The 24,909-nt window shown below is 43.5% G+C and overlaps 1 protein-coding gene across 5 annotated transcripts in view; it reads right to left on the bottom strand.

Annotated features, from left to right (window-relative positions):
• NEK7 (NIMA related kinase 7) overlaps window positions 1–24,909 on the bottom strand; it is a 121,167-nt gene that overhangs the window by 61,409 nt on the left and 34,849 nt on the right. For all 5 annotated transcript variants that reach the window (XM_056523468.1, XM_056523465.1, XM_056523467.1 and 2 more), the window contains 3 exons: window positions 23,634–23,774; window positions 3,856–3,918; window positions 2,224–2,334 (listed from right to left, as the gene is read on the bottom strand). In XM_056523468.1, coding sequence (XP_056379443.1) covers window positions 2,224–2,334; window positions 3,856–3,918; window positions 23,634–23,756 — 297 coding nt within the window. In that variant the 5' untranslated portion in view covers window positions 23,757–23,774. The remainder of the gene's footprint in view (window positions 1–2,223; window positions 2,335–3,855; window positions 3,919–23,633; window positions 23,775–24,909) is intronic.

The following is a 24,909-nucleotide window of genomic DNA, read 5'->3' as shown; positions in this document are numbered from 1 at the left end:
ACTGCCAGAGCCCTGCAAAATTACCTCCAAGAGGTCACAAATGTGCATGTGTCCACTCAAATGGTCAGAAACAGACTCCATGAGGGTGGTATGAGGTCCCAACGTCCACAGGTGGGGGTTGTGCTTACAGCCCAACACCATGCAGGACGTTTGGCATTTGCCAGAGAACACCAAGATTGGCAAATTTCACCACAGATGAAAGCAGGTTCACACTGAGCACATGTGACAGATGTGACAGAGGCTGGAGATGCCGTGGAGAACATTCTGCAGCCTGCAACATCCTCCAGCATGACCGGTTTGGCGGTGGGTCAGTAATGGTGTGGGGTGGAATTTCTTTGGGGGGCCGCACAGCCCTCCATGTGCTTGCCAGAGGTAGCCTGACTGCCATTAGGTACCGAGATGAGATCCTCAGACCCCTTGTGAGACCATATGCTGGTGCGGTTGGCCCTGGGTTCCTCCTAATGTAAGACAATGCTAGACCTCATGTGGCTGGAGTGTGTCAGCAGTTCCTGCAAGAGGAAGGCATTAATGCTATGGACCGTTCCCCAGACCTGAATCCGATCAAGCACATCTGGGACATCATGTCTCGCTCCATCCACCAACGCCACATTGAACCACAGACTGTCCAGGAGTTGGCGGATGCTTTAGTCCAGGTCTGGGAGGACATCCCTCAGGAAACCATCCGCCACATCATCAGGAGGATGCCCAGGCATTGTAGGGAGGTCATACGGGCACGTGGAGGCCACACACACTACTGAGCCTCATTGTGACTTGTTTTAAGGACATTACATAAAGTAGGATCAGCCTGTAGTGTGGTTTTCCACTTTGATTTTGAGTGTGACTCCATATCCAGACCTCCATGGGTTGATAAATTTGATTTCCATTGATAATTTTTGTGTGATTTTGTTGTCAGCGCATTCAACTATGTAAAGACGAAAGTATTTCATACGATTAGTTCATTCATTCATATCTAGGATGTTATCTTAGTTTTCCCTTTATTTTTTAGAGCAGTGTACATTACTTATCCTGTACTGATCCTCAGTTATATCCTTATATCCTGTATTATACTACAGAGCTGTACTCACTATTCTGCTGGTAGAATCACTGTTCACATTCACAGCTGAGGGTTTGCTTGTCTCGACATACACCTCATTTTTTTTGTTTGCTCGAATGAGTAAAACTTCAGTTTAACAAGGTAAAGCATCCTTATGGCATTACATACTACATGATGTAACATCAAAGGTGCTCCTACCTGCAAAAACCCTCCAGACTGAATGTTGAATTCTCTTATCAGAGGTCAGAGAGATAAAAGACAGAAACATTGTCGCCAAGATGTGAACACCCTGCCTGTAAGGAAAGCTCGGCTATAGAAAGAGCGATCAACAAACAGAAAACCCTTCAGGACATAACAGGGAGAAAAGTCAGGACCCTGTGTGATGAACTGATGGAAATCCTAACAGCAAAGTCAGGTTCACATTTTACAGTTTGCTGCGTTTTAGCTGCTGTAGTTTCTTTTTAAAAGAAATCTGTCACCAGTGTCACCTTCACTAACCTGTCGGTACCATGCAGGTGACACTGATGACAACGGTACTTACCTTGTCCCGGTCCCTAGCAGGGATCTCCTGTAATCTCCTCTGTTAGCTCCAGCTCCAGGCACCGGCTTGGGCCACGGGCAGAGCTTAATGACGTGACCGCTGCTGTTCCCAGGACCCAGCAGAAAGCAGCACCGGTTCAGGGCATGGGCGGAGCTTAGTGATGTCACGGCTGCTGCTCTCTGCAGGGTCCCAGGTCTTGGGAACAGCAGTGGTGACGTCATTAAGCTCCGCCCATGGCCCAAGCCGGTGAATGGAGGTGGTGTGGCGTGACGTCACGTCTCCAGTCCCAAAAACAATGAGGTTTCCGAGACTGGAGCAGCAGCCCCACATAGAATGCAGATGCTGCACAGAGATCTCAGGGGCTTCCAGCCCCCCACGATCAATCAGCTTATTTCCTGTCCTTTGGATAGGGGATAAGATGTCTATGGCCAGAATACCCCTTCAAAGAGTCCACAGAATACTGCTGCATCTTTGCTTATTTGTGCACCAGAGGCAAAGTTTGTATTTTTCTGCTATCAAAACTTATTAGGCGGTAACTAAAAATGCAAAGATCCAAGATCAATATATACATTTAAAAGAGCAACACAATGATGTTTTTTAAGTACAACAATAAGTACCACATCCGTACCTTTATCATCCGAGATAGGTCCCCGGCATCTGCAAGTTCCAAAACTATGTTCAGTTCATTATCCTCGATGAATGAGGCATAGTATTTTATTACATTTGGATGGTTCAGTTGCTGAAAATAAAAATATTAATTTTTTTAATCATAATATAATAAAACTAATTAAAAGATGAGATACAATAACCTAGACCGAGCGGGATAATGGAGTAAAGATTATATTTCATATCTCATATGTGATATCAATAGAATATACCATCACTTTTTGATCAGTGGGGATCTGACCTTTGGGACTCCAAACGGAGAATGAAAGGGGGGCGTTGGGCAATCCGCGTCACGCCCCCTCCCACAGACTAGAATGGAGGGGGCGTGGCATGACACCAGCTGCGGAAACCCAGCGTTCTAAACATACTGTTTAGAATACCGTGTGCTGCATGGAAATTGCAGGGGGTCCCAGCGGCGGGACCCCCAGAATCAGACATCTTATCCCCTATCCTTTGGAAAGGGGATAAGATGTTCGATCCTGGGGGTCCCGCCGCTCTCCATGATCAGACATCTTATCCCCTATCCTTTGGGGTAAGATGTCTAGGGGCGGAGTACCCTTTTAAAGTGAATATGTCACCTAGTATTTTTTTAATCTCCTGATTGCCATCTGATACTGAAACTTTTTTTTATTTATTTTTTATTAATTTCTATTTTCGAATGTTTTAGTTTTTAGAACATTATAATGGCGACTGCCATCTTGCCTGAGCTGTTTTTTAACTTGTTTTAAAACTTTTGACATGTTGTAGAGACATGTCAAAAGTTTGGTCGGGGTCTAAGTGTTCAGACTGCGATCGATAGCAGGAACTAGCGGGAAGAAGAGCACTAAGCGAGACAAACTTCTAATGTAAGTATATGAGATCGACTAGGTCAGCTGCGCTTTTCTCAAATTGGTTGGGGTCTGGACTCCAAGCAAACAAAACTTTGGACATGTTTGACATCCCATCAGAACTACAAAAAATAAAATTAATTAATTGCAACCCATGGGACTGTTTACCTGCTTAGACGCTGTGGTTGCTTTTGACAATGGCATCTAAGAGGTTAAACAATGGTACTGGAGTTCTCTCCGATCCTAGACATTGCAGCAGACATTAAAGCCGTAAAATAGAAAGAAAACACCCGCCGCTAATGGCAGCGTCATCACAGCGCTGTACACGTGCAGCCAGTTGGAAGAGGTTCCTGTCGACAGCGCCAAACCATATATAAATGGTGGATGTTGGGAAGGGGTTAATAGCATTCCTGGATAAACATCAGTAAAAATACATATGCAATCCTCACTTTGAAACAAAATAGTTAGAGGGTGGCACATGAGCCCCTCTGTGTCTGTTATAAGGAAACAGCAAAGCGACTTTTAATGCAGTTTTATCCAGAGATGTAAACATCTTTTCTTCCCTTATTTAAGAAGATGCCAAGTTCACAGGAGATGGGAAAACGACGCGGTTCAAAGCCTTCATGTGGCACATCGGGAAAAAAAAGGGTCTCGGCTAGACGAAAAGCAACGACGAAATCATCAAAGCTTCAGATTTCACACAAACAGCGCATGCTACAAACAAATTTTTATGGGGTGGGGGGGGGGGGCGTTTGAAAAATGATTACCTTAAGGAGGTCAATCTCTTTGATACAGTCTGCTCTCGCCTTGGCATCCATCAAATCGAAAATCTGCCAGGGATTAAATAAAGATGAACATGAGGTTAGTTAAAAAGACACCAGCAATGTGGAGGCGCGCCGGTGACACCCAAATGCAGCCATATGGCAGCTTTACTTATCTGACTTTGTAAAATAATATGCAGAACAATATCGTTGTAATCTGTGGTATCAAGGGTATGGAAATACAAGATGGCTGAACTGACCTTTTGAAACAAGTTAAATATATACAAGTTGAGCTAAATGAATCCTATAGACAGAATCGCTGAAGCCAAGTAGTATTTCATGACTATAACTGTGTACCATAACTAGATGCTTACATGAGCAAACCTAAATAGAATATGTGGCTTGTAAGGACGTGTTCAACATCCAATCAGATGTTAGCCACTGGTATATAAGCTGAAGAACGAAGGAAGGAGGCGGGGCCAAGCCAGACCAGACCAAGCCAGCCTGAAGGAGGACACATGAGGATGTCTGGATGAAGGAGGATGGAAGAAGGAGGAGGCCATCTTAAAAAGGACAGTTTGTACCATTTCTCATACAAAATTTGTCTACTGAGGAAGGAGTCTAGTTGCAGTAAACTGAAACGCGTCTAGGCTTAAGACTTTGTCTGAACAGAGCACTACAAAGACGCACTGCCTATTCAGAAGCAGACTTAATCTAAACCAGCCGCCTACAGACTCGCTGCTCCAGCCGGGATTTCTATGCATCTGACGCACTCACCTGCTTCTGATTCTACCTTACATGCCTGACATGCTGCCACCACCGCGAGCATTTCCACCGGAGTAAGCCAGCGAGGGTCCGACATCACAACAGCCGCACGTCACAGATACGGACCTCCGGCGTAGGAGCCATCCGCTATATCACCGCTCCCAAACCAAGCCGAAATCAACGCTCTGCTTGTGAAGTAGAACTGCTACTCCCATCATTTTCGGCCCGTCGCAGTACGGGACCAGCGGGCACTGTGAGCATTATTCATCTCCATAGAGACTACAGACATTTTTAGTCCAATCTACACAAAGGACTTCACAACCAGATATACAAATTGCCGATTTAACAGTACAATTCGGCCATTATTTACAACCGCAGTGCCTCATATATTACTATGAATATATACCATTAGGGCCCTATGGTAATCAACTATATTCAATATTGCTCTGTTCAAATGTTTTTTAAATGAATAATTTTATAATTGTATTTTAATAAATATTTTTTGCATTGTTCAAACAAACGGTCTTCAAACCATTTTTTTACTGTGCACCCAGTAGGGTGGTATCCTTAAGGGGTGGTTGAAATTTTGTTTCTAGATTTGTAAATCACTTCTATTAAAAAAATCTTAATCCTTCCAGTACTTTTTAGGGGCTGTATACTAAAGAGAAATCTAAAAAAGAAATGCATTTCCTCTGATGTCATGACCACAGTGCTCTCTGCTGACCTCTGCTGTCCATTTTAAGAACTGTCCAGAACAGCATATGTTTGCTATGGGGATTTTCTCCTGTTCTGGACAGTTCCTAAAATAGACAGCAGAGGTCAGCAGAGAGCACTGTGGTCAGGACATCACAGGAAATGCATTTCTTTTTTAGATTTCTCTTTAGTATACAGCCCCTAAAAAGTACTGGAAGGATTAAGATTTTTTAATAGAAGTGATTTACAAATCTGTTTAACTTTCTGCCACCAGTTGATTTAATAAAAAAAAAAAAAAAAAAAAAAAAAAAAAAAAAGTTTCCACGGGAGTACCCCTTTAAGGACCAAGCCCATTTTGACCTTAAGGACCAGGCCAATTTTATTTTAGCATTTTCGTTTTTTCCTCCTCGTCTTCTAAAAATCGTTACTTTTATATTTCCTTCCACAGACTAGTATGAGGGCTTGTGGCTTTTGCACGACCAGTTGTCTTGCGTAATGATATCACTAATTTTACCATAAAATGTATGGCGCAACCCAAAAAAAATATTTTTTTTATTATTTTTATTTTTTTAATAAAATGTGACAAAAAAAGCAGCAATTTTGAGCTTTTTTTTTTACATTCACCGTACGGGATCAATAACAGAGTTTAATAGTTCGGACATTCATGCACGCGGCGATACCAAATATGTGTATTCATTATTATTTTATTTGTTTACACTTTATGGGGGTAAAATAGGAAAATAGGACATTTTACATTTTTATTGGGGGAGGGGATTTTTTCACTTTTTTATTTTATTTTATTTTTATTTTTTTTACTTTTTGTACTTTAAATTTTACACTTTAATAGTCCCCATAGGAGACTATCTATAGCAATACTTTGATTGCTAATACTGTTCAGTGCTATGCATAAGGTATAGCACTGATCAGTGTTATCGGTTATCTTCTGCTCTGGTCTGCTCGATCTCAGATCAGAGCAGAAGACCCCGGAAGATGGCCGGAGCCAGGTGAGGGGACCTCCGGCCACCATGCTGGATGATCGAATCCCCATGGCAGCACTGCGGGCGATCCGATCATCCATTTAAAGTACCACACTGCCGCAGATGCCGTGATCTGTATTGATCACAGCATCTGAGGGGTTAATGGCGGACATCCGTGCGATCGCGGATGTCCGCCATAACTGACGGGACCCTGGCTGCTGATAGCAGCCGGGACATGCCGCGCATGACGCGAGCACTGGTCTGCTGCTCGCAGTCATGATGGAGCAGAAATGTAGGCCATGGTGCGTTAAGTACCACGGACCCATGGCGTCCATTTACGTCCATTGTCGTTAAGGGGTTAAATTAACATTTCTAGCATTAATAGCGAGCTTTAGCCAGTCTTCCTTCAAGTTTGAAGAGGGGAACTTGGATCCGTAACAGAAGATTCCAGCTTTCAATACAAAGAACCTAAAGACGATTGGAGTGGACCAGGTGCCAGGAGAAGTCTGCTGGTGACATTGCTGAAGATAAGACGTGCCAGACACAGGGAAGCGATCTGAGGAACAGCCGTGTGAGCAAAGTAGGCTGACGGATACAAGTTAGCTATCTTCTGAGTATTGCTTTAATTATTTATATTATGGCAGGAAACAGTTTTGTGCATATTCAGATAGATTTGAAGATATTGTGGAAAAAGTTATATGCAGATTATGAAGCTATTAAAGGAGTAGTCTGGTGCAGCGTATTCCTGCTCCGTCCTGCCCGGGCTGCAAAAAAAAAATAATGAAAATGAACCATCTCTCACATTCCTGGGTTCCCGGGGAGCACCACTACAGCTGATCGGTCCTCCGGTCCATCCTCTTCATATTTCCGGGTGTAACGAAGTGTCACATGGCGCTCAGCCTATTGCCGGCCGAGGCAGAACATCACGGCTGCCGCCGATTGGCTGAGCGCCATGTGACGCTACGTTACACCCGTAAGTATGAAGAGGATGGACTGGAGGACCGATCAGCTGTAGTGGCGCTCAGGAACCCAGGAAGGTGAGAGATGGTTCATTTCCATTTTTTTTTTGCAGCCCGGGCAGGACGGAGCAGGAATACGCTGCACCAGACTACTCCTTCAATAAGAAGATAGATTGTAAATTGCTCTATGTAAATAAGAAAAAAGAGAAGTCAAGAAATATTTTTCAATTGGTGAAAATTAGAGATGAGCGAACTTACAGTAAATTCGATTCGTCACGAACTTCTCCGCTCGGCAGTTGATGACTTTTCCTGCATAAATTAGTTCAGCTTTCCGGTGCTCCGGTGGGCTGGAAAAGGTGGATACAGTCCTAGGAGACTCTTTCCTAGGACTGTATCCACCTTTTCCAGCCCACCGGAGCACCTGAAGGCTGAACTAATTTACGCAGGAAAAGTCATCAACTGCCGAGCCGAGAAGTTCGTGACGAATCGAATTTAGTGTAAGTTCGCTCATCTCTAGTGAAAATATTAAATAACTATGTTAACTAAGAAAAGAATAAGACTGATAGTAGTAAAGATATTTCTATACAGAGTGATAATGACGTAAAAAGGCAGAGTCAAACTACGTCTGTGCCGACACATGATACTGTCCTTGTGTCTCAGAGTAGTAAGGAAAGTATTGTGCAGTCAGCTGATGACATCTGTCAAAGTGACAGAGCAATGCAAATATAACAGCGGATTTTAAATGTAAAAGAGCAAATATATTTAATGAAGATAAAAAGCCAAATGCCTGCATTTCATGAGAAAGTACACGTAGCAAGAGATACAGTGGTCCCTCAACATACGATGGTAATTCGTTCCAAATGGACCATCGTTTGTTGAAACCATCGCATGTTGAGGGATCTGTGCAATGTAAAGTATAGGACAGTGGTCTTCAACCTGCGGACCTCCAGATGTTGCAAAACTACAACACCCAGCATGCCCGGACAGCCAACGGCTGTCCGGGCATGCTGGGAGTTGTAGTTTTGCAACATCTGGAGGTCCACAGGTTGAAGACCACTGGAATTGGAGGTTATACTCACGTGTTCCTGCCGCTCCGGACCATCACCGCTGCCCGGGATGTCGCCTTCCATCGCTGTCACCGCATCCCCGGGGTGTCCCCGACGCTTCCCCGGCATCTTCGCTTTCCGTGCGCAGCGACGTGATGACAACGATGGAGAGCGCAGACGATGCAGGGGACGCGCCGGAACCACGAAAACAGGTAAGTGATCGTCAGCGGACCGCACGGGGCACCGTAAACGGCTATCCGGTGGTAGCTGAAGCAGTCTGCGCTGCCGGATAGCCGTTTATGCTGCCTTCAACATGCGATGGCCTCTGAGAGGCCATCGTATGTTGAAATGATCGTATGTCGGGGCCATCGTAGGTCGGGGGGGTCACTGTATTTGAATCACATGTAGCAAGATTTGGCCTCACAGGAAAATATTAAAAAAAAACTTTTTAAAATATGGACACCGGAAACAATTTGGCGAAGAGTAGAACAGTCTTTCCTAAAAGAAAATTGCCTTAAATGTACTGATATCAATAGGTTATCTGTGCTTTGTGAAGGCTTACATGACATTCCTACATACAAGCTGTTGACAACATTACGGATAGGAAAAAAGGAAGATACATATTCTTTCATGACTCTCTACGATTCTGGGACATGGGAAAGATAGCATAATGATAAAATCATTTATACATAAATTTCCATTTTTGAATCAGGTAATTTTAGCCATAGCTTCAGAGAAGAAGACATTAATAGAAGCTGCCAAAATAATTGACTTTGCTAGAAAGCATATGAAAAGTGAGATAGGTAAACTACCTAAAAGGCCCCCAGTATCACAGCAAAAACAGCTAAAGAAACTAGGCAGATGAAACACAGACACCTCAGAGAGACTATAAACCAAAATATAGGCCCAGATTTATCAAACTGTGCGAGATGTGACCCCAACATTGTCTAATAAGACTTCCAAAAATCAAGACAGAATCTATGAACAGCGCAGAAAAGCCTTAAATGTTCAAATCGAGTCATATAAAAGAGGATACACGCACTATAAATGAATTAAAAAAGGTAGCAGCTCTTCAAGACATTTTAAAAAGTCATCTGACAGAGCGCCACAAGGTGTCAGATGTGACAGCTGAGTGCACTACTTCAGGCCAGTCTGTAAACAGCTGTTAAAGCAGGAGCCAAAAAAATGTGATCCTACAACTTTAACTAAGTCTTCTACAAAAGTAAAAAAAAATAAAAAAATAAATAAATAAAAAATCGGTGCCGCTGCCCCTTCTCTCCCCCTGGCTATCGGTGCCTCATTGCCGGCGCCGATAGCCAGGGGGAGAGAAGCGGCGCCGGCAATGGGGCAGTGGCCACGACAGACAGGGGGAGAGAAGGGGCAGCGGCACCCATTGCAGGTGCCGCTGCCCCGTTGCCTCCCCCATCCCCGGTTGTATAATTATCTGTTGCCGGGGTCGGGTCCGCACTGCTTCAGGCCTCCGGTGTGCGTCCCCTGCGTCGTTGCTATGCGCTGCACGGCGCGGTGCAATGACGAGTGACGTCACTCGTCATTGCGTCTTGCAGCGCATAGCAACGACGCAGGGGACGCACACCGGAGGCCTGAAGCAGTGCGGACCCGACCCGCCCTGCCCGGCCCCTGGAAGTCCGGAGAGGACAGGAGGAAGACCGGAGGACGCGGCAGGGGACGGGGGAGTGCTGGGGACTGGCCCCGGTACTTACCTCGTCCCTGAAGACCCGGATCCCGGCGATGAAGACGGCGGCGGCGACAGGTGAGTGGATCTTCATGCTGGGAGTTGTAGTTTTGCAACAGCTGGAGGTCCCCCCCCCCCCCCTTGAATGTACAGGGTACGTATCAGGGTAAGTATCAGGCTGCAAGTTTGTGATGCAGCTCAAACTCGCAGCGGGAAACTCGCTGTAATCCCCCGCCCGTGTGACTGTACCCTAAAAACACTACACTAACACAAAATAAAATAAAAAGTAAAAAACACTACATATACACATACCCCTACACAGCCCCCCTCCCCAATAAAAATGAAAAACGTATGGTACGCCACTCTTTCCAAAATGGAGCCTCCAGCTGTTGCAAAACAACAACTACCAGTATTGCCGGACAGCCGTTGACTGTCCAAGCATGCTGGGAGTTTTGCAACAGCTGTAGGCACCCTGTTTGGGAATCACTGGCGTAGAATACCCCTATGTCCACCCCTATGCAAATCCCTAATTCAGTCCTCAAATGCGCATGGCGCTCTCACTTCGGAGCCCTGTCGTATTTCAAGGCAACAGTTTAGGGTCACATATGGGGTATCGACGTACTCGGGAGAAATTGCCTTACAAATTTGGGGGGGGCTTTTTCTCCTTTCACTCCTTATGAAAAGGTGAAGTTGGGGTCTACACCAGCATGTTAGTGTAAAAAAATAAATTTTTTACACTAACATGCTGGTGTTGCCCTATACTTTTCATTTTGACAAGAGGTAAAAGGGAAAAAAGCCCCCCAAAATTTGTAATGCAATTTTTCCCGACTACGGAGATACCCCATATGTGGGCGCAAAGTGCTCTGGGGGCGCACAACAAGGCCCAGAAGGGAGAGTGCGCCATGTACATTTGAGGTGATTTGCACAGGGGTGGCTGATTGTTACAGCGGTTTTGACAAACGCAAAAAAAACAAAACCCCACGTGACCCCATTTCGGAAACTACACCCCTCACGGAATGTGCAGTGAGAATTTACACCCCACTGGTGTCTGACAGATCTTTGGAACAGTGGGCTGTGCAAATTAAGAATTTTGTAGAGCCCACTGTTCCAAAGATCTGACAGACACCAGTGGGGGGTAAATGCTCATTGTACCCCTTGTTACGTTCCTCAAGGGGTCTAGTTTCCAAAATGGTATGGCATGTGGGGGTTATTTTGCTGTTTTGGCACCATAGGGGCTTTCTAAATGCGACATGCCCCATGAGCAAAATTTGCTCTCAAAAAGCCAAATATGACTCCTTCTCTTCTGAGCATTGTAGTTCGCCCGTAGTGCACTTCAGGTCAACTTATGGGGTACCTCCATACTCAGAGGAGATGGGGTTACAAATTTTGGGGGTATTTTCTGCTATTAACCCTTGCAAACATGTGAAATTTGTGGGGAAACACATTTTATAGAAATTTTTTTAAATTTTTTTTACATATGCAAAAGTCATGAAACACCTGTGGGGTATTAAGGCTCACTTTATTCCGTGTTACGTTCCTCAAGGGGTCTAGTTTCCAAAATGGTATGCCATGTGGTTTTTTTTTCCTGTTCTGGCACCATAGGGGCTTCCTAAATGCAACATGCCCCCCAAAAACCATTTCAGAAAAACGTACTCTCCAAAATCCCCTTGTCGCTCCTTCCCTTCTGAGCCCTCTACTGCGCCCGCCGAACACTTTACATAGACATATGAGGTATGTGCCTACTCGAGAGAAATTGAGCTACAAATAGAAGTATACATTTTCTCCTTTTACCCCTTGTAAAAATAAAAAAATTGGGTCTACAAGAACATGCGAGTGTAAAAAATGAAGATTGTGAATTTTCTCCTTCACTTTGCTGCTATTCCTGTGAAACACCTAAAGGGTTAAAATGCTGACTGAATGTCATTTTGAATACTTTGGGGGGTGCAGTTTTTATAATGGGGTCATTTGTGGGGTATTTCTAAGATGAAGACCCTTCAAATCCACTTCAAACCTGAACTGGTCACTGAAAAATTGTGATTTTGGAAATTTTGAGAAAAATTGGAAAATTGCTGCTGAACTTTGAAGCCCTCTGGTGTCTTCCAAAAGTAAAAACACGTCAATTTTATGATGCAAAAATAAAGAAGACATATTGTATATGTGAATAAAAAAAAAATTTGGAATATCCATTTTCCTTACAAGCAGAGAGCTTCAAAGTTAGAAAAATGCTAAATTTTCAAATTTTTCATCAAATTTTGGGATTTTTCACCAAGAAAGGATGCAAGTTACCACAAAATGTTACCGCTATGTTAAAGTAGAATATGTCACGAAAAAACAATCTCAGAATCAGAATGATAACTAAAAGTATTCCAGAGTTATTAATGTTTAAAGTGACAGTGGTCAGATGTGCAAAAAATGGCCGGGTCCTAAGGTGTAAAATGGCTGGGTCCTTAAAGGGTAGCTCCCACCATCCTATTTTTTTATTTTTGCTAGCCCGTTTCCCCCCCCCCGCTACGGCATTAAAAGTGATTCATTGTATAATATTATTGATAGCATATGTGTAGCATATGTGTAGCATATTTCAATAATATATCCAATAATAGTTTCATATTTAGAATTTTAAAGGTATTTATGATATGAAATTATGTATATTGTGATTAATATATTATAGGAATATTTACCAATATTTTGGGTACAGATTAGGGAAAAGATCTTTTTTTTTTTTTTTTTTTTTGCTATTTCAAAGTCAAGCAAGGATGACAAGTAAAACAGAAGGACTGAGAGTATTCGTTTTTAGACAATTTGTTATTTTTAATGGGTTTGTTGAAGGCACCATTGCTGAGATCTGTAGTACAGCAGACACGTATGGACAATGATCACTGCTGAGATTGTTCAGAGAGCTCCCATTGGCTGAGTGGCATCACCTGCTTTGTAGTTTAGACTACTATGAGGATCAGGTTAAAAAAAGGATGGCGATATTTATATGATGAACTGTGCTTCAGTAAGGCTGGGTTCACACTACGTTTTGTAACTACGGTTCCCGTATACGGCTGGGAGGGGGGGGGGGCAGGGCTTAATCATGGTGCCCGCACTCAGCCGTATAGGGGAACCGTATTTAATGTATGTCTATGAGCCGACCGGAGTGAACCGCAGCCTCCGGTCGGCTGCGTTTTTGTCCGTATGCGGTTTCCCGACCGCAGGCAAAAACGTGGTCGACCACGTTTTTGCCTACGGTCCGGAAATCACATACGGCCGAAAAAGCAGCCGACCAGAGGCTGCGGTTCACTCCGGTCGGCTCATAGACATACATTAAATACGGTTCCCCTATACGGCTGAGTGCGGGCACCGTGATTAAGCCCTGCCCCCCCCTCCTCCCAGCCGTATACGGGAACCGTAGTTACAAACCGTAGTGTGAACCCAGCCTAACAAAGACTCTACAAGTTATTACTAAAGACGGATAAGAGTCTGGGGTCCAACCAAAGGAAACCATTGCAAAGGTTTGTCTGTATCAAAGGAATGTAAAGCGGACCTGCTGAGATTTCTAGTTCGCCAGATGACTGATACAAAAAGCTTAGTCAAGTATGAGAAAAGATTACCGCCTACATGGAGTTTACCAGCTGTTTCTGCAAAGAAGTTGGAGTTAAAGGGGTACTCCGCTGCTCAGTGTTTGGAACAAAATGTTCGGAATGCTAAGAGACTGTGTCGGAAGCTCGTGATGTCATAGCCCCGCCACTCATGGCGTCACACCCCGCCCCCCTCAATGCAAGTCTATAGACTTGCATTGAGGGGGCGGGGTGTGATGTCATGAGGGGGCGGGGCTACGGCATCACGAGCTCCCGGCGCCGGCTCTAAGCATTCCGAACATTTTGTTCCAAATGCTGAGCAGCGGAGTACCCCTTTAAAGTTAACCCTTGCAGTGCTGTACAGTAAAAGCTACAGAGTCTGCGTGAAAGAGACTCATCAAGGGATGTTAACTCTTTGCTGTCCAGAGGACTAAATTGGTGTTTCCTATTACAAACCACCTCAGCCAAGGATCCAACTGGCAAAGATCAATCATAGGAATTGGAGCAAAGAAAGTAAAAAAAATCATTATTATTGGCAAAAACATCAAGGGACAATGGGGGAGAGGCCATCGCATGTTGAAATGATCGTATGTCGGGGCCATCGTAGGTCGAGGGGTCACTGTATAACTGTGTACCATAACTAGATGCTTACATGAGCAAACCTAAATACAATCTTTGGCTTGTAAGGAAGTGTTCAACATCCAATCAGATGTTTGCCACTGGTATATAAGCTGAAGAACGAAGGAAGGAGGCGGGGCCAAGCCAGACCAGACCAAGCCAGCCTGAAGGAGGACACATGAGGACGTCTGGATGAAGAAGGATGGAAGAAGGAGGAGGCCATCTTAAAAGGACATTTCAAGATGAATCCACCATCTTATATGAACTTATTAGGCCTAAGATGGTGAGATGAGATTATTCTGTCTCTATTATTTAAGGATCTCCCACATAGTGTTTATTTAGTCTAATATTATTAATTGTACTTAGAGACAATGGGGGAGATTTATCAAAACCTGTGCAGAGGCAAAGTTGCCCAGTTGCCCATAGCAACCAATCAGATCACTTCTTATATTCCTAACAAGCCCTGTGAAAAATGAAAGTAGCGATCTGATTGGTTGCTATGGGCAACTTTGCCTCTGCACAGGTTTTGATAAATCTCCCCCAATATACCTCTGTATGTAAACTGTCATTTTCATTCAATAGTCAATAAATAATCCATTTTTTTTTTTTATATAAAAAGCCTGGATGATAATTCTTCACTGTAGATAAGGAATGTTTTCCTAAATTAGAACAGACATGTCTCGAGATTGTGTAACCCTTTGTACTAAATACTAATGCAGCGGTTTCCATTCTTCCGAAAATTTTGAAAGATTAAATTTAATCCCTTAACGACCACGGACTTCTATTTACGGCCAGAATTAACCCTTTAGACGCTGCGATGCGGCGCTGACATTACAACGACCGCCACGCCCCTTCCCATAGACTTACATTGAGCGGGCGTGGCTGTGATGTCATGAGCCTCTGGTGCCGCAGCCGGGTGCTGCAGGGGGTCCCAGTGGCGGGATCGCAGCGATCAGACATCTTATCCTTTGGATAGGGCATAAGATGTCTAGGGGTGGAGTACCCCTTTAACTTTGTTTTTACATCTGTTTTCAGTCCTTCTGGGAGGCATGAAGTATGAAGAAAATTAAAAATGTAAATAAAAATTTTAAATAATTGCATCCCATGGGGCTACCTACCTACTAGCAGCACCAAATTATATAGTAATGGCGGAAGAGGTATTCGGGGATTTATTTATTTTTTATTTGACTATGCTACAAGGGCTGTAAAGTTAGTGTAGTTCATATTATAGTGTCTGTACCTGTGTCTGATGGCTGATCTTGCAATTCTGAAGTGATCTTTGCCCCAATGTTTATTTTAGCAGCAGATAAAAGTAGAGTTGTCTTGGGTCTTTCCCAGGTTGCAGTGTGACCCGACACATAACATCACAAGTCAGGTGTTTAAAGGGTGCATATCTGTGCTTCAACAGGTGGAGCCACTGCTGTGTTGTCTGGAGATCATTCTCCATGGGGCTGCAGGGAATTGTAGTTTCACAGCACAGCACGCATGGAAGAGAGCCTAACTGTGCTGCAATGGATGGTGTGACTGATGTGTGGGAGTGAGATAAGTCATCTCCCACCTAGAAACAAGGAATCCTTTGGATTGTAGTTGGAGGGAGGGCACAGAAACAGGAAGTAGCCAGTTCACACAAACAAAGCAGTGTTATGGAGGGGGGGACAGCCATTTATCAGCAACACTAGCACAGATCCTTGGTAAGTTTGTCCTATACTGCCTGACAGGTAAGTACTAAAGTCACCTTATGTAGGAAAACCCCTTTAATAGCAATAATGCAGTAAAAATTCAGTGACGCCTATATGCAGCTTTATGGCGGTTTTACTTATGTGACTCATCTCAGGGTTGTGTAATAGTTTATACGAAATACAGATGCAGCGTTTTCTCAAACAGGGTGCTTCCAGGTGATGCAAAACTACAACTCCCAGCATGCCCGGACAGCCGAAGGCTGTCCGGGCATGCTTGGGAGTCGTAGTTTTGCAACAGCTGAAGGCACCCCGATTAGGAAACACTGTACTAATGCACACACAGAAGTTAATAAAAATTCCATTCCTCATTTTTAAGCTGTACCACCCCACAATTACGGCTGCTAAAATCCGGATGACAACGTGCGCTAAAAAACCCTTTGATTCCAGCTTTCCGCGTCTCGTACTTCACAAATCTGAGCCGGGTACATGAAACAGTCACTGTGGGGCCTTTCAAGGAGATAAAGCTTGTGAGCTGCCCTTGGGGAGAAATGCTCAGAGTTACAATCACGACTCTTCCACGCTGTGACAGCTCTCCTCCCGCGCAGGATAGATGGTGAAATACGAGGACACACAGTGACTTGTCATTGTAGCCGCTCGCGCTGCGATCTGGCTGGAACCGCTGCCATCAGCTGATGATGTGACAAGAGACTTGCAGCTACCTTTTTTTTTTTTTTTTTTTCGGTATTTATTGCTTCGACTCTACTCGAAATCTGTTATAAGGATAAAGGTACGGACAAAGTAGATTTTTGTACTTTTGATACATTGTTTATGCAAATGTATCAATGCTAAAATCCAATTGCATAGCAGGATTAAGAAAACGCATAATAAAAGTGGAGATCGCCCATCAGGCACTTTTTTTTGTGTGCCTTTAACGGCCGTTAAAGGGCTACTCTGCCCCTAGACATCTTAAACCCTATCCAAAAGCATAGGGGATAAGATGTCTGATCCCAGGGGTTCCACCGCTGGGTACCCCTGCGATCTCAGCTGCGGCACCCCAGACATCCGGTGCACGAAGCTCTGTGCCGGATGACTGGCGATGAGGAGCGGAGACTCGTGACTACAAGGTCATGCACCGCTCGTGACGTCACATCCACGCCCCTTCAATGCAAGTCTATGGGAGGCTGTCACGCCCCTTCCCATAGACTTGTATTGAGGGGGTGTGGCTGTGACACAAGCTGCCGTGGCGTCACGAGCCTCCGGCTCTGCACCCGACGTTCTAAATGAACACCGGATGCAGCAGGGAGACACGGGGGTCCCGCCGCTGGGGACCCCCGTGATCAGACATCTTGTCCCCTAATAAGATGCCTAGGAGCGGAGTACCCCTTTAATCCGGATGGGGCACAACGGTAATATTATGGGGTCTATCAGGAGCCGTTGTTTTGATGGGAGTAGTGGTAGAAAAAGACATCACATGACGTATTTTTTCTCCCACTATTCTCCCCGGGTATCCCGACGGACGTCACACTGCCGTGTCACAATGGCAATGAGAGAGAAGCCTGAACGAGGCCTTTGGGCTTATTCACATTGAGGCATTTCAGGTAGAATTCTCACTGAATTGGAAACATATTCAACATTCAATTCCATGTTAGTTTTGGCTTGAATCAAGCAGCCATTGATTTTGTGTGTGATTTCAGAAAGTCTGTTTAACCTTCGTAATTTACGAGAAGACATTTCCGCTGAGGTATGAATAGACATGTCAATTCTTCCAACGGAATTGTCAAGTAAAATCCCATGAAGTCAATGGGACTCATTTCTGCGCCAAATTGCGATTCAAATTAGCACAGGTTCTGCTTAATTTCAGCTGCATTCTTCAGTGTCGAATTCTTCAGTGTGAACATATTCACCTAGTGGAACAGTTGAGCGGAATCCTGCAGAAAAATTCTGCTTGAAAATTTAGTTGCAGCAGAGTCCAATTGTTTTCAATGAGATTTTGATCCACCATGCACATGGCCGAATTTCTGACGCAGAAATTTTATTTCTGGCCTTCGCCAAATTAATTCAATTCTTTCAGCAGACACCACTTGGAAATTCATTGTCGTCTATGGAGAAGTCGCAACTTTTAAAGGTCTGAGTACATGTTATGCCCGAGCGGACATTTCCTGCAAATATTACGCCATGTGAACCTACCCTCAGGCCCTGTTCACACTACAGAATTTCCAAACAGATTGATTTCAATGGGAATTCTGCTGCTCTGTTTACACATAATTGAATTCAGGATTAAGGAATAAAGGGGTACTCCGCTGCTCAGCGTTTGGAACAAACTGTTCCGAACGCTGGAGTCGGGAGCTCGTGATGTCATAGCCCCGCCCCCTCATGATGCCACGCCCCGCTCCCTCAATGCAAGTCTATGGGAGGAGGCATGACGGCTAAATCACCCCCTATGACCCCAACATATGGAGGTTATAACAATTGTTTGCACACACAAATACTGCTTCTAAGAAGAGAATGTACACTTTTTTTTCCATACACTTCTTCTAACCTACAAACTTAACTTAATAAAATAGGACTAAAACTTAAATCAAAGCAATGGTCTGAGTCTGTAGTAGTATCTCCTCCCTAAACACAGTTGGCACTGTCTATCACTGAGGATGATTGGTCAATCCACGTACACACAGTAGAATACTATAGGAACTTTGCTGAATTATAATATTTTTCAATGAACCCCCTCCGCCCACCAACATGTTTCACCATGCTAAGGTGGTGTCCTCAGGGGAAACTGCTTAAAAAACGTGTTTGTTTATTTTAGGCAGTTGTTTCAAAAAGGTTTCACTGTACATTGATGTAGAAGCACAGGCTTGTTGTGAAATATAAACTTATTTATAAACTTCACATATGACAAAAAAGAAAGTTATACAAAAACCCAGCGTAAGTTGTGTGTAAACCGCATGAGTGCGAAAAATTACAATGAGCTCCGATGCAGTCTCGTAAGTGAAAAAGAAAACTCTTATCCAGTTTGGGGGGGGGGGGGTCTATACAAAACGGCAAAATAGAAGAATGGTCTTGTGCAGCCCAACTGTGGATTCATGAGCTAAAGCTTGAAAATGTACAAAATAACGTATCACCAAAAAAAAAGAAAAAAATGACAAAGGCCCCTTTGAAATGCTTCATTCTAATGAACGGAGTCTCCAGCAGAATAGTTGAAACAAAATCTACGGTTCTTTTCTGTAGTAAGTTTTGCATATTGTAATAGCATTCAGGAAAAAGCTGCTGGCAGCTGTCATTCACAGCAGACACAGAAGAAGCAGATCTCCCACAAATATATGCAGATGTTATGCAGATTAAAAGGGAAATGGGATTCAAAGTCGAGGATGTGCTGCTGCTAAATGAGACGGCTTAGCAGTGGGGAACGCCGCCGTGTTCATTGTGATGTTCCAACTGTGGCCCCGGTCAATAGGCAGGAACATTATATAGGATATTCCTAAAATTAGTAATGTGTTCTAGACGCTATAATATCCCTCTTGGCATCGGCTGCTAGTTTTATATACATGACCCTTATAAATGTTATTTCTATATATACTGGATCTAGTTTACATTCTGCCCAAAGCACATACATCATTACACTGATATTTACCATCACGTATACTCTATTCAGATGATGTTCAGTAGGTTATACGCTGCGTCTGGTAGGAAATATGTAAAGCTGGACAACATGGGGGGGGGGGGGGGGTATTTATCAACGTTGGTAAACATTTCCTGCCTTTGTGTGTGTGTGGTGGCAAAGTGTAAGTGCACCAAGATTATTAAAGGAAAACTATCAGCTTGCCCCCCCTGCACTAACCACCGGTACTGGCTGATCAGGTGACGCTGATCAGTTTGATGTCTACTGTGCCTGGACCCACTCGGCTGAAAACTTCGTTTTTCTGCATATGCTAATTGGGTACTAACTGGCACAGGTGGAGTAACTGGCACTCTGACATCAGCGGCTGCAGCGCCGCCCATCTCATCAATATTCCTCCTCTTCTCCCCGCTCTGTAATGAAGAGGGAGAGGGGGAGGGAGGAATAGTGATGAGCTGGGCAGTGCTGTGGCCGACGGCCGCTGATGTCAGAGTGCCAGTTACCCCGCCTGTGCCAGTTAGCACCTAATTAGCATATATGGAAAAACGAAGATTTGGGCAGGGTGGATCCGGGCACAGTAGGCATCAAACTGATCAGCGTCCCCCGCATCAGCTACATCTGCTGGTTAGTGCGGGGGGGGGTAAGCTGACAGTTGTCCTTTAACAGGTTGCAGTGCACGTGATAAATATGGTGATAGTGCACTTTACTTTTAGATTTATTTTTTTTAAATAGCACTTCAGGACAAGACTTTTTATGGTCCCTCTATAGTGACAAATTTTGTGACTTTTTAACTTGCGCCAAAATTTGCTACTTTTTACAAATGATGTCCATGGCCAGTTTTGTAAGCCAGGTCAGGGCTGGTGTAGATTGGTGACTAATTAGGGGCAAAAAAATAAAAAAAAATAAAAAATTCTACATGAAAAATTCATGGCCATCGCAGAAAAGTACGTCTAATCCTTGGCAACAAAGGTGAGGACACCCCTAGGTGGAAATGTTCAAATTGGGCTTAATTAGCCGTTTTCCCTCTCTGATGTTATATGAGGTCTCAGGTGTGAATGGGGAGCAGGTGTCTTAAATTTGGTGTTATTGCTCTCACACTCTAAAAGATGGTCTAGGCTATAAAAAGAATGCCAAGACCCTGAAACTGAGCTGCAGCACGGTGGGCAAGACCATACAGTGATTTCACAGAGCAGGTTTTATTTAGAGCCGGCCTCGCCATGGTCGACCAAAAAAGCTGAATGCACGTGCTCAGCGTCATATCCAGAGGTTGTCTTTGGAAATAGACATGAGTGCTGCCAGCATTGCTGAAGGGGTGAGGGGTCAGCCGGTCAGTGCCCAAACCATACGCTGCACACTGCATCCAATTAGTCAGCATGGCTGTCGTCCCAAAAGAAACCCACTTCGTAAGATGAAGTATAAGAAAACCTGCAAACAGTTTGCTGAAGACAAGCAGGCTAAGGACATGGATTACTGGAACATGACCTGTGTCCAATGAGACAAAAATAAACTTCTTAGGTTCAGATGGTGTCAATCGTGTGTGGTGGCAACCGGGTGAGGAGCACAAAGACAAGTGTGTCCTGTCTATAGTCAGGCATGGTGGTGGGGTGTCATGGTCTGGTACTTGGGGGCCACAGTTCATTGAGGAACCATGAATGCCATCATGTACTGTGACATACTGAAGAGCATGATCCCCTCCCTTCAGAGACTGGGCTGCAGGGCAATATTCCAACATGATAACAACCCCAAACACCCTATACCCCCACTGCCTTGCTAAAGAAGCTGAGGGTAAAGGAAACGGACTGGCCAAGCATGTCTCCAGACCTAAACCCTACTGTGTATCTGTGGGGCATCCTCAATCCGAAGGTGTCGGAGAGCAAGGGCACAAGCAATGGGTTTCTATTATTGTCTAAAATTGAGAACCATGGGAAAGAATTCATCATTGTATGTAGACTTTATTTTTGCTCGTAATTTGCCAAAGTTACTTTTTTGCAACTTTTCAAGCAGCCAATTTTCTCATTTGCGAAAAGCCACACAATTTGTAGTGTTCGCGTAGTGTTCCCCAATCTGTGTCTTTTCAGCTGTTGCAAAACTGCAGCTCCCAGCCTGCCCTGGCAGGCTGGGAGCTGTAGTTTTGCAACAGCTGAAAAGTCACAAATTGGGGAATGCTGCATTAGGGAATCTATTTCCACCACGTATGCAGTTCAGTCAGGGCTGCGTTCACACAGCAGAACCCTTTGGAAAACAGTAGGGATCGACCGATATCGTTTTTTAGGGCCGATACCGATAATCAGTGGAGGTTAGGGCCGATAGCCGACAACTTATACCGATATTCCGGTATAAGTTATCGGCTATTTATCCCCTGCCACGGTTTTCTGTCCAGAAAAAAAAAAAAAGTAAAAAAAAGCGTGGTGTGAAAAACGGAGACAACCGTATTCAATATATTGCATATGGTTTTGAATGGAAAGTCTATGGCCACGGTTTGCTGTACGGTTGCATACGGCTTTAAAAAAAAAAAAAAAAACGTATCCAAAAACTGTATAGAAAATCGTGGTGTGAACCCACCCTAACACATGTTTTGCTATACACATGTTTATTCCCTTTGTGTGCATTGGAACTAAACCAAAAAAAAGGAGGAAAAAAGCTAATTAGACATAATGTCACCAAACTCCAAAAATGGGCTGGACAAAATTATTGGCACCATTAACTTAATATTTGGTTGCACACCCTTTGGAAAAAATTACTGAAATCAGTCGCTTCCTATAACCATCAATAAGCTTCTTACACCTCTCAGCAGGAATGTTGGACCACTCTTCATTTGCACTGGGCTGTGCAGTGCGACCCAAAATCCATTGGTAATTCTCAGAGTTCATGATGCCTTGTACAAATTCAAGGCCCCCAGTGCCAGAGGAAGCAAAACAACCCCAAAACATCACTGACCTCCACCATATTTCACTGTAGGTACTGTGTTCTTTTCTTTGTAGGCCTCATTCCGTTTTCAGTAAACAGTAGAATGATGTGCTTTACCAAAAACTCAATCTTGGTCTCATCTGTCCACAAGATGTTTTCCCAGAAAAATTTTGGCTTACTCAAGTTAATTTTGGCAAAATGTAGTCTTGCTTTTTTATGTGTCAGCAGTGGGGTCCTCCTGGGTCTCCTACCATAGCGTTTCATTTCATTTAAATGTCGATGGATAGTTCGCGCTGACACTGATGCTCCCTGAGCCTGCAGGACAGCTTGAATATCTTTGGAACTTGTTTGGGGCTGCTTATCCACCATCCAGACTATCCTGCATTGACACCTTTCATAAATTTTTCTCTTCCGTCCACGCCCAGGGAGATTAGCTACAGTGCCAGGGGTTGCAAACTTCTTGATAATGTTGCGCACTGTGGACAAAGACAAATCTAGATCTCTGGAGATGGACTTGTAACCTTGAGATTGTTGATATTTTTCCACTAATTTGGTCCTCAAGTTCTCAGACAGTTCTCTCCTCTTTCCATGATGTCCATGCTTAGTGTGGCACACACAGACATACAATGCATATACTAAGTGAACTTCTCTCCTTTTTATCTCCTTTCAGGTGCGGTTTTTATATTGCCCACACCTGTTACTTTCCCCAGGTGAGTTTAAAGGAGCATCACATGCTTGAAACAATCTTATTTTTACACAATTTTGAAAGGATGCCAATAATTTTGTCCAGCCCATTTTTGGAGTTTTGTGACATTATGTCCAATTTGCTTTTTTTCCTCCTTTTTTGGTTTAGTTCCAATACACACAAAGGGAATAAACATGTGTATAGCAAAACATGCGTTACTGCAATCCTTTTCTGTGAGAAATACTTCATTTTCTAGAAAAATTTCAGGGGTGCCAACATTTACGGCCATGACCGTGTATCAGAGCATAGTGCACTGACAAATAGGTTCTTGGAGTGTATATACACACACACACATATGTAATTATATATATATTATATATATATATATATATATATATATATATATATACATACCAGATCCGCTGCAGATTTGAAGTTGTGGATTTTACAAAGCAGTCAAATATACATAAGAATTGCCTTGTAAAATCCGCATTTTCTGCTACATCAAATCTGCAGCCGATCCTGCATGCGTGTGAATACACCCTTAGAAGAAAACATAAACGTTCTATATATTAGAGCGGCTTACCTGAACCTTTTTTAAAGCGACAGGTACGCGATCTAGAAGGCACGTGGCTCTGTAGACTTCGCTGAATTGACCCCGTCCAATCTTCTTCTCAATCTGGAAGTTGCCCAGTGTGTTATAACCCATGTCTGGCCGCAGTGCTTTCTATGTATATAAATGAAATACAGAACAATACATTAGTTATTAGATTTAGACATGAAATCAAAATTCACTATAAAAACAGGGAATTTATACATTGAGTAAAACCTTACCAAGTAATAAAGAGAAGATATTATCATGGTAAATAACTCCATAGCATTAACCCTAAGCAAGCCAGAACTAGGAGGGGATTTATCAAGGCTTGAATGAGAATTTTCAGCTGTAAGAAAATTGGCGCAAACCCACACTTAACCCCTTAAGGACATAGGACGTGAATGTACGTCCTGGTTCGCTGGTACTTAAGGCATCAGGACGTACATTTACGTCCTATACACCGGAAAGGTGCTCGCATCATGCGAGGCAGGTCCCGGCTGTTATTAGCAGCCAGGGACCTGCCAGTAGTGGCGGACACGAGCGATCATGCTGATGTCCGCCGTTAACCCCTCAGATGGCATGATCAATACAGATAACGGTGCTTTGAATGGATGATCGTAAAAAAGCGTAAAATAAAATAATAAACATATTTGGTATCGCAGCGTGCGTAAATGTCTGAACTATTAAAATATAATGTAAATGATCCCGTACGGTGAACGACGTAAACATGTAAAAAAAAAAAAAAATAATAAATAAATAAATTACTGTGTCTTTATCACAAATCCCCCCCCCCCCCAAAAAAATAAAAAAAATAAAAGAATTAAATGCGATCAAATTGTCATATATAACCAAAAAAGTGGTACCAAAAAAAAAAAAAAATACAGATCACAGCACAAAAAAATAGCCCTCATACCACCCCGTATAAGGAAAATTGAGAATGTTATAGGAGATCAAAATAGGACAATTTTAAACATTTTGTGAAACTTTTTTTTTTTTTTTTTTTATGTGGTACAATAATAAAGTATGTAATCATGGGTATCATTTTAAATTATTCCATGGAAGAAGAAGATGGCAGCACTCACCGAAACAGTTGAAGGATATTCTTCTTTTATTATAAAGTGCAGAAGTGAACATCAAGTGCGGCCGGGCCGCACTTGAAGGATATTCTTATTTTATTATAAAGTGCAGAAGTGAACATCAAGTGCGGCCCGGCCGCACTTGATGTTCACTTCTGCACTTTATAATAAAAGAAGAATATCCTTCAACT

This window comes from Hyla sarda, chromosome 6, assembly GCF_029499605.1.
Source record: "Hyla sarda isolate aHylSar1 chromosome 6, aHylSar1.hap1, whole genome shotgun sequence".
Classification (NCBI taxonomy): domain Eukaryota; kingdom Metazoa; phylum Chordata; class Amphibia; order Anura; family Hylidae; genus Hyla; species Hyla sarda.
Note: the sequence above shows the minus strand (reverse complement) of the source record. Positions and strands in the feature narration are given on the sequence as shown.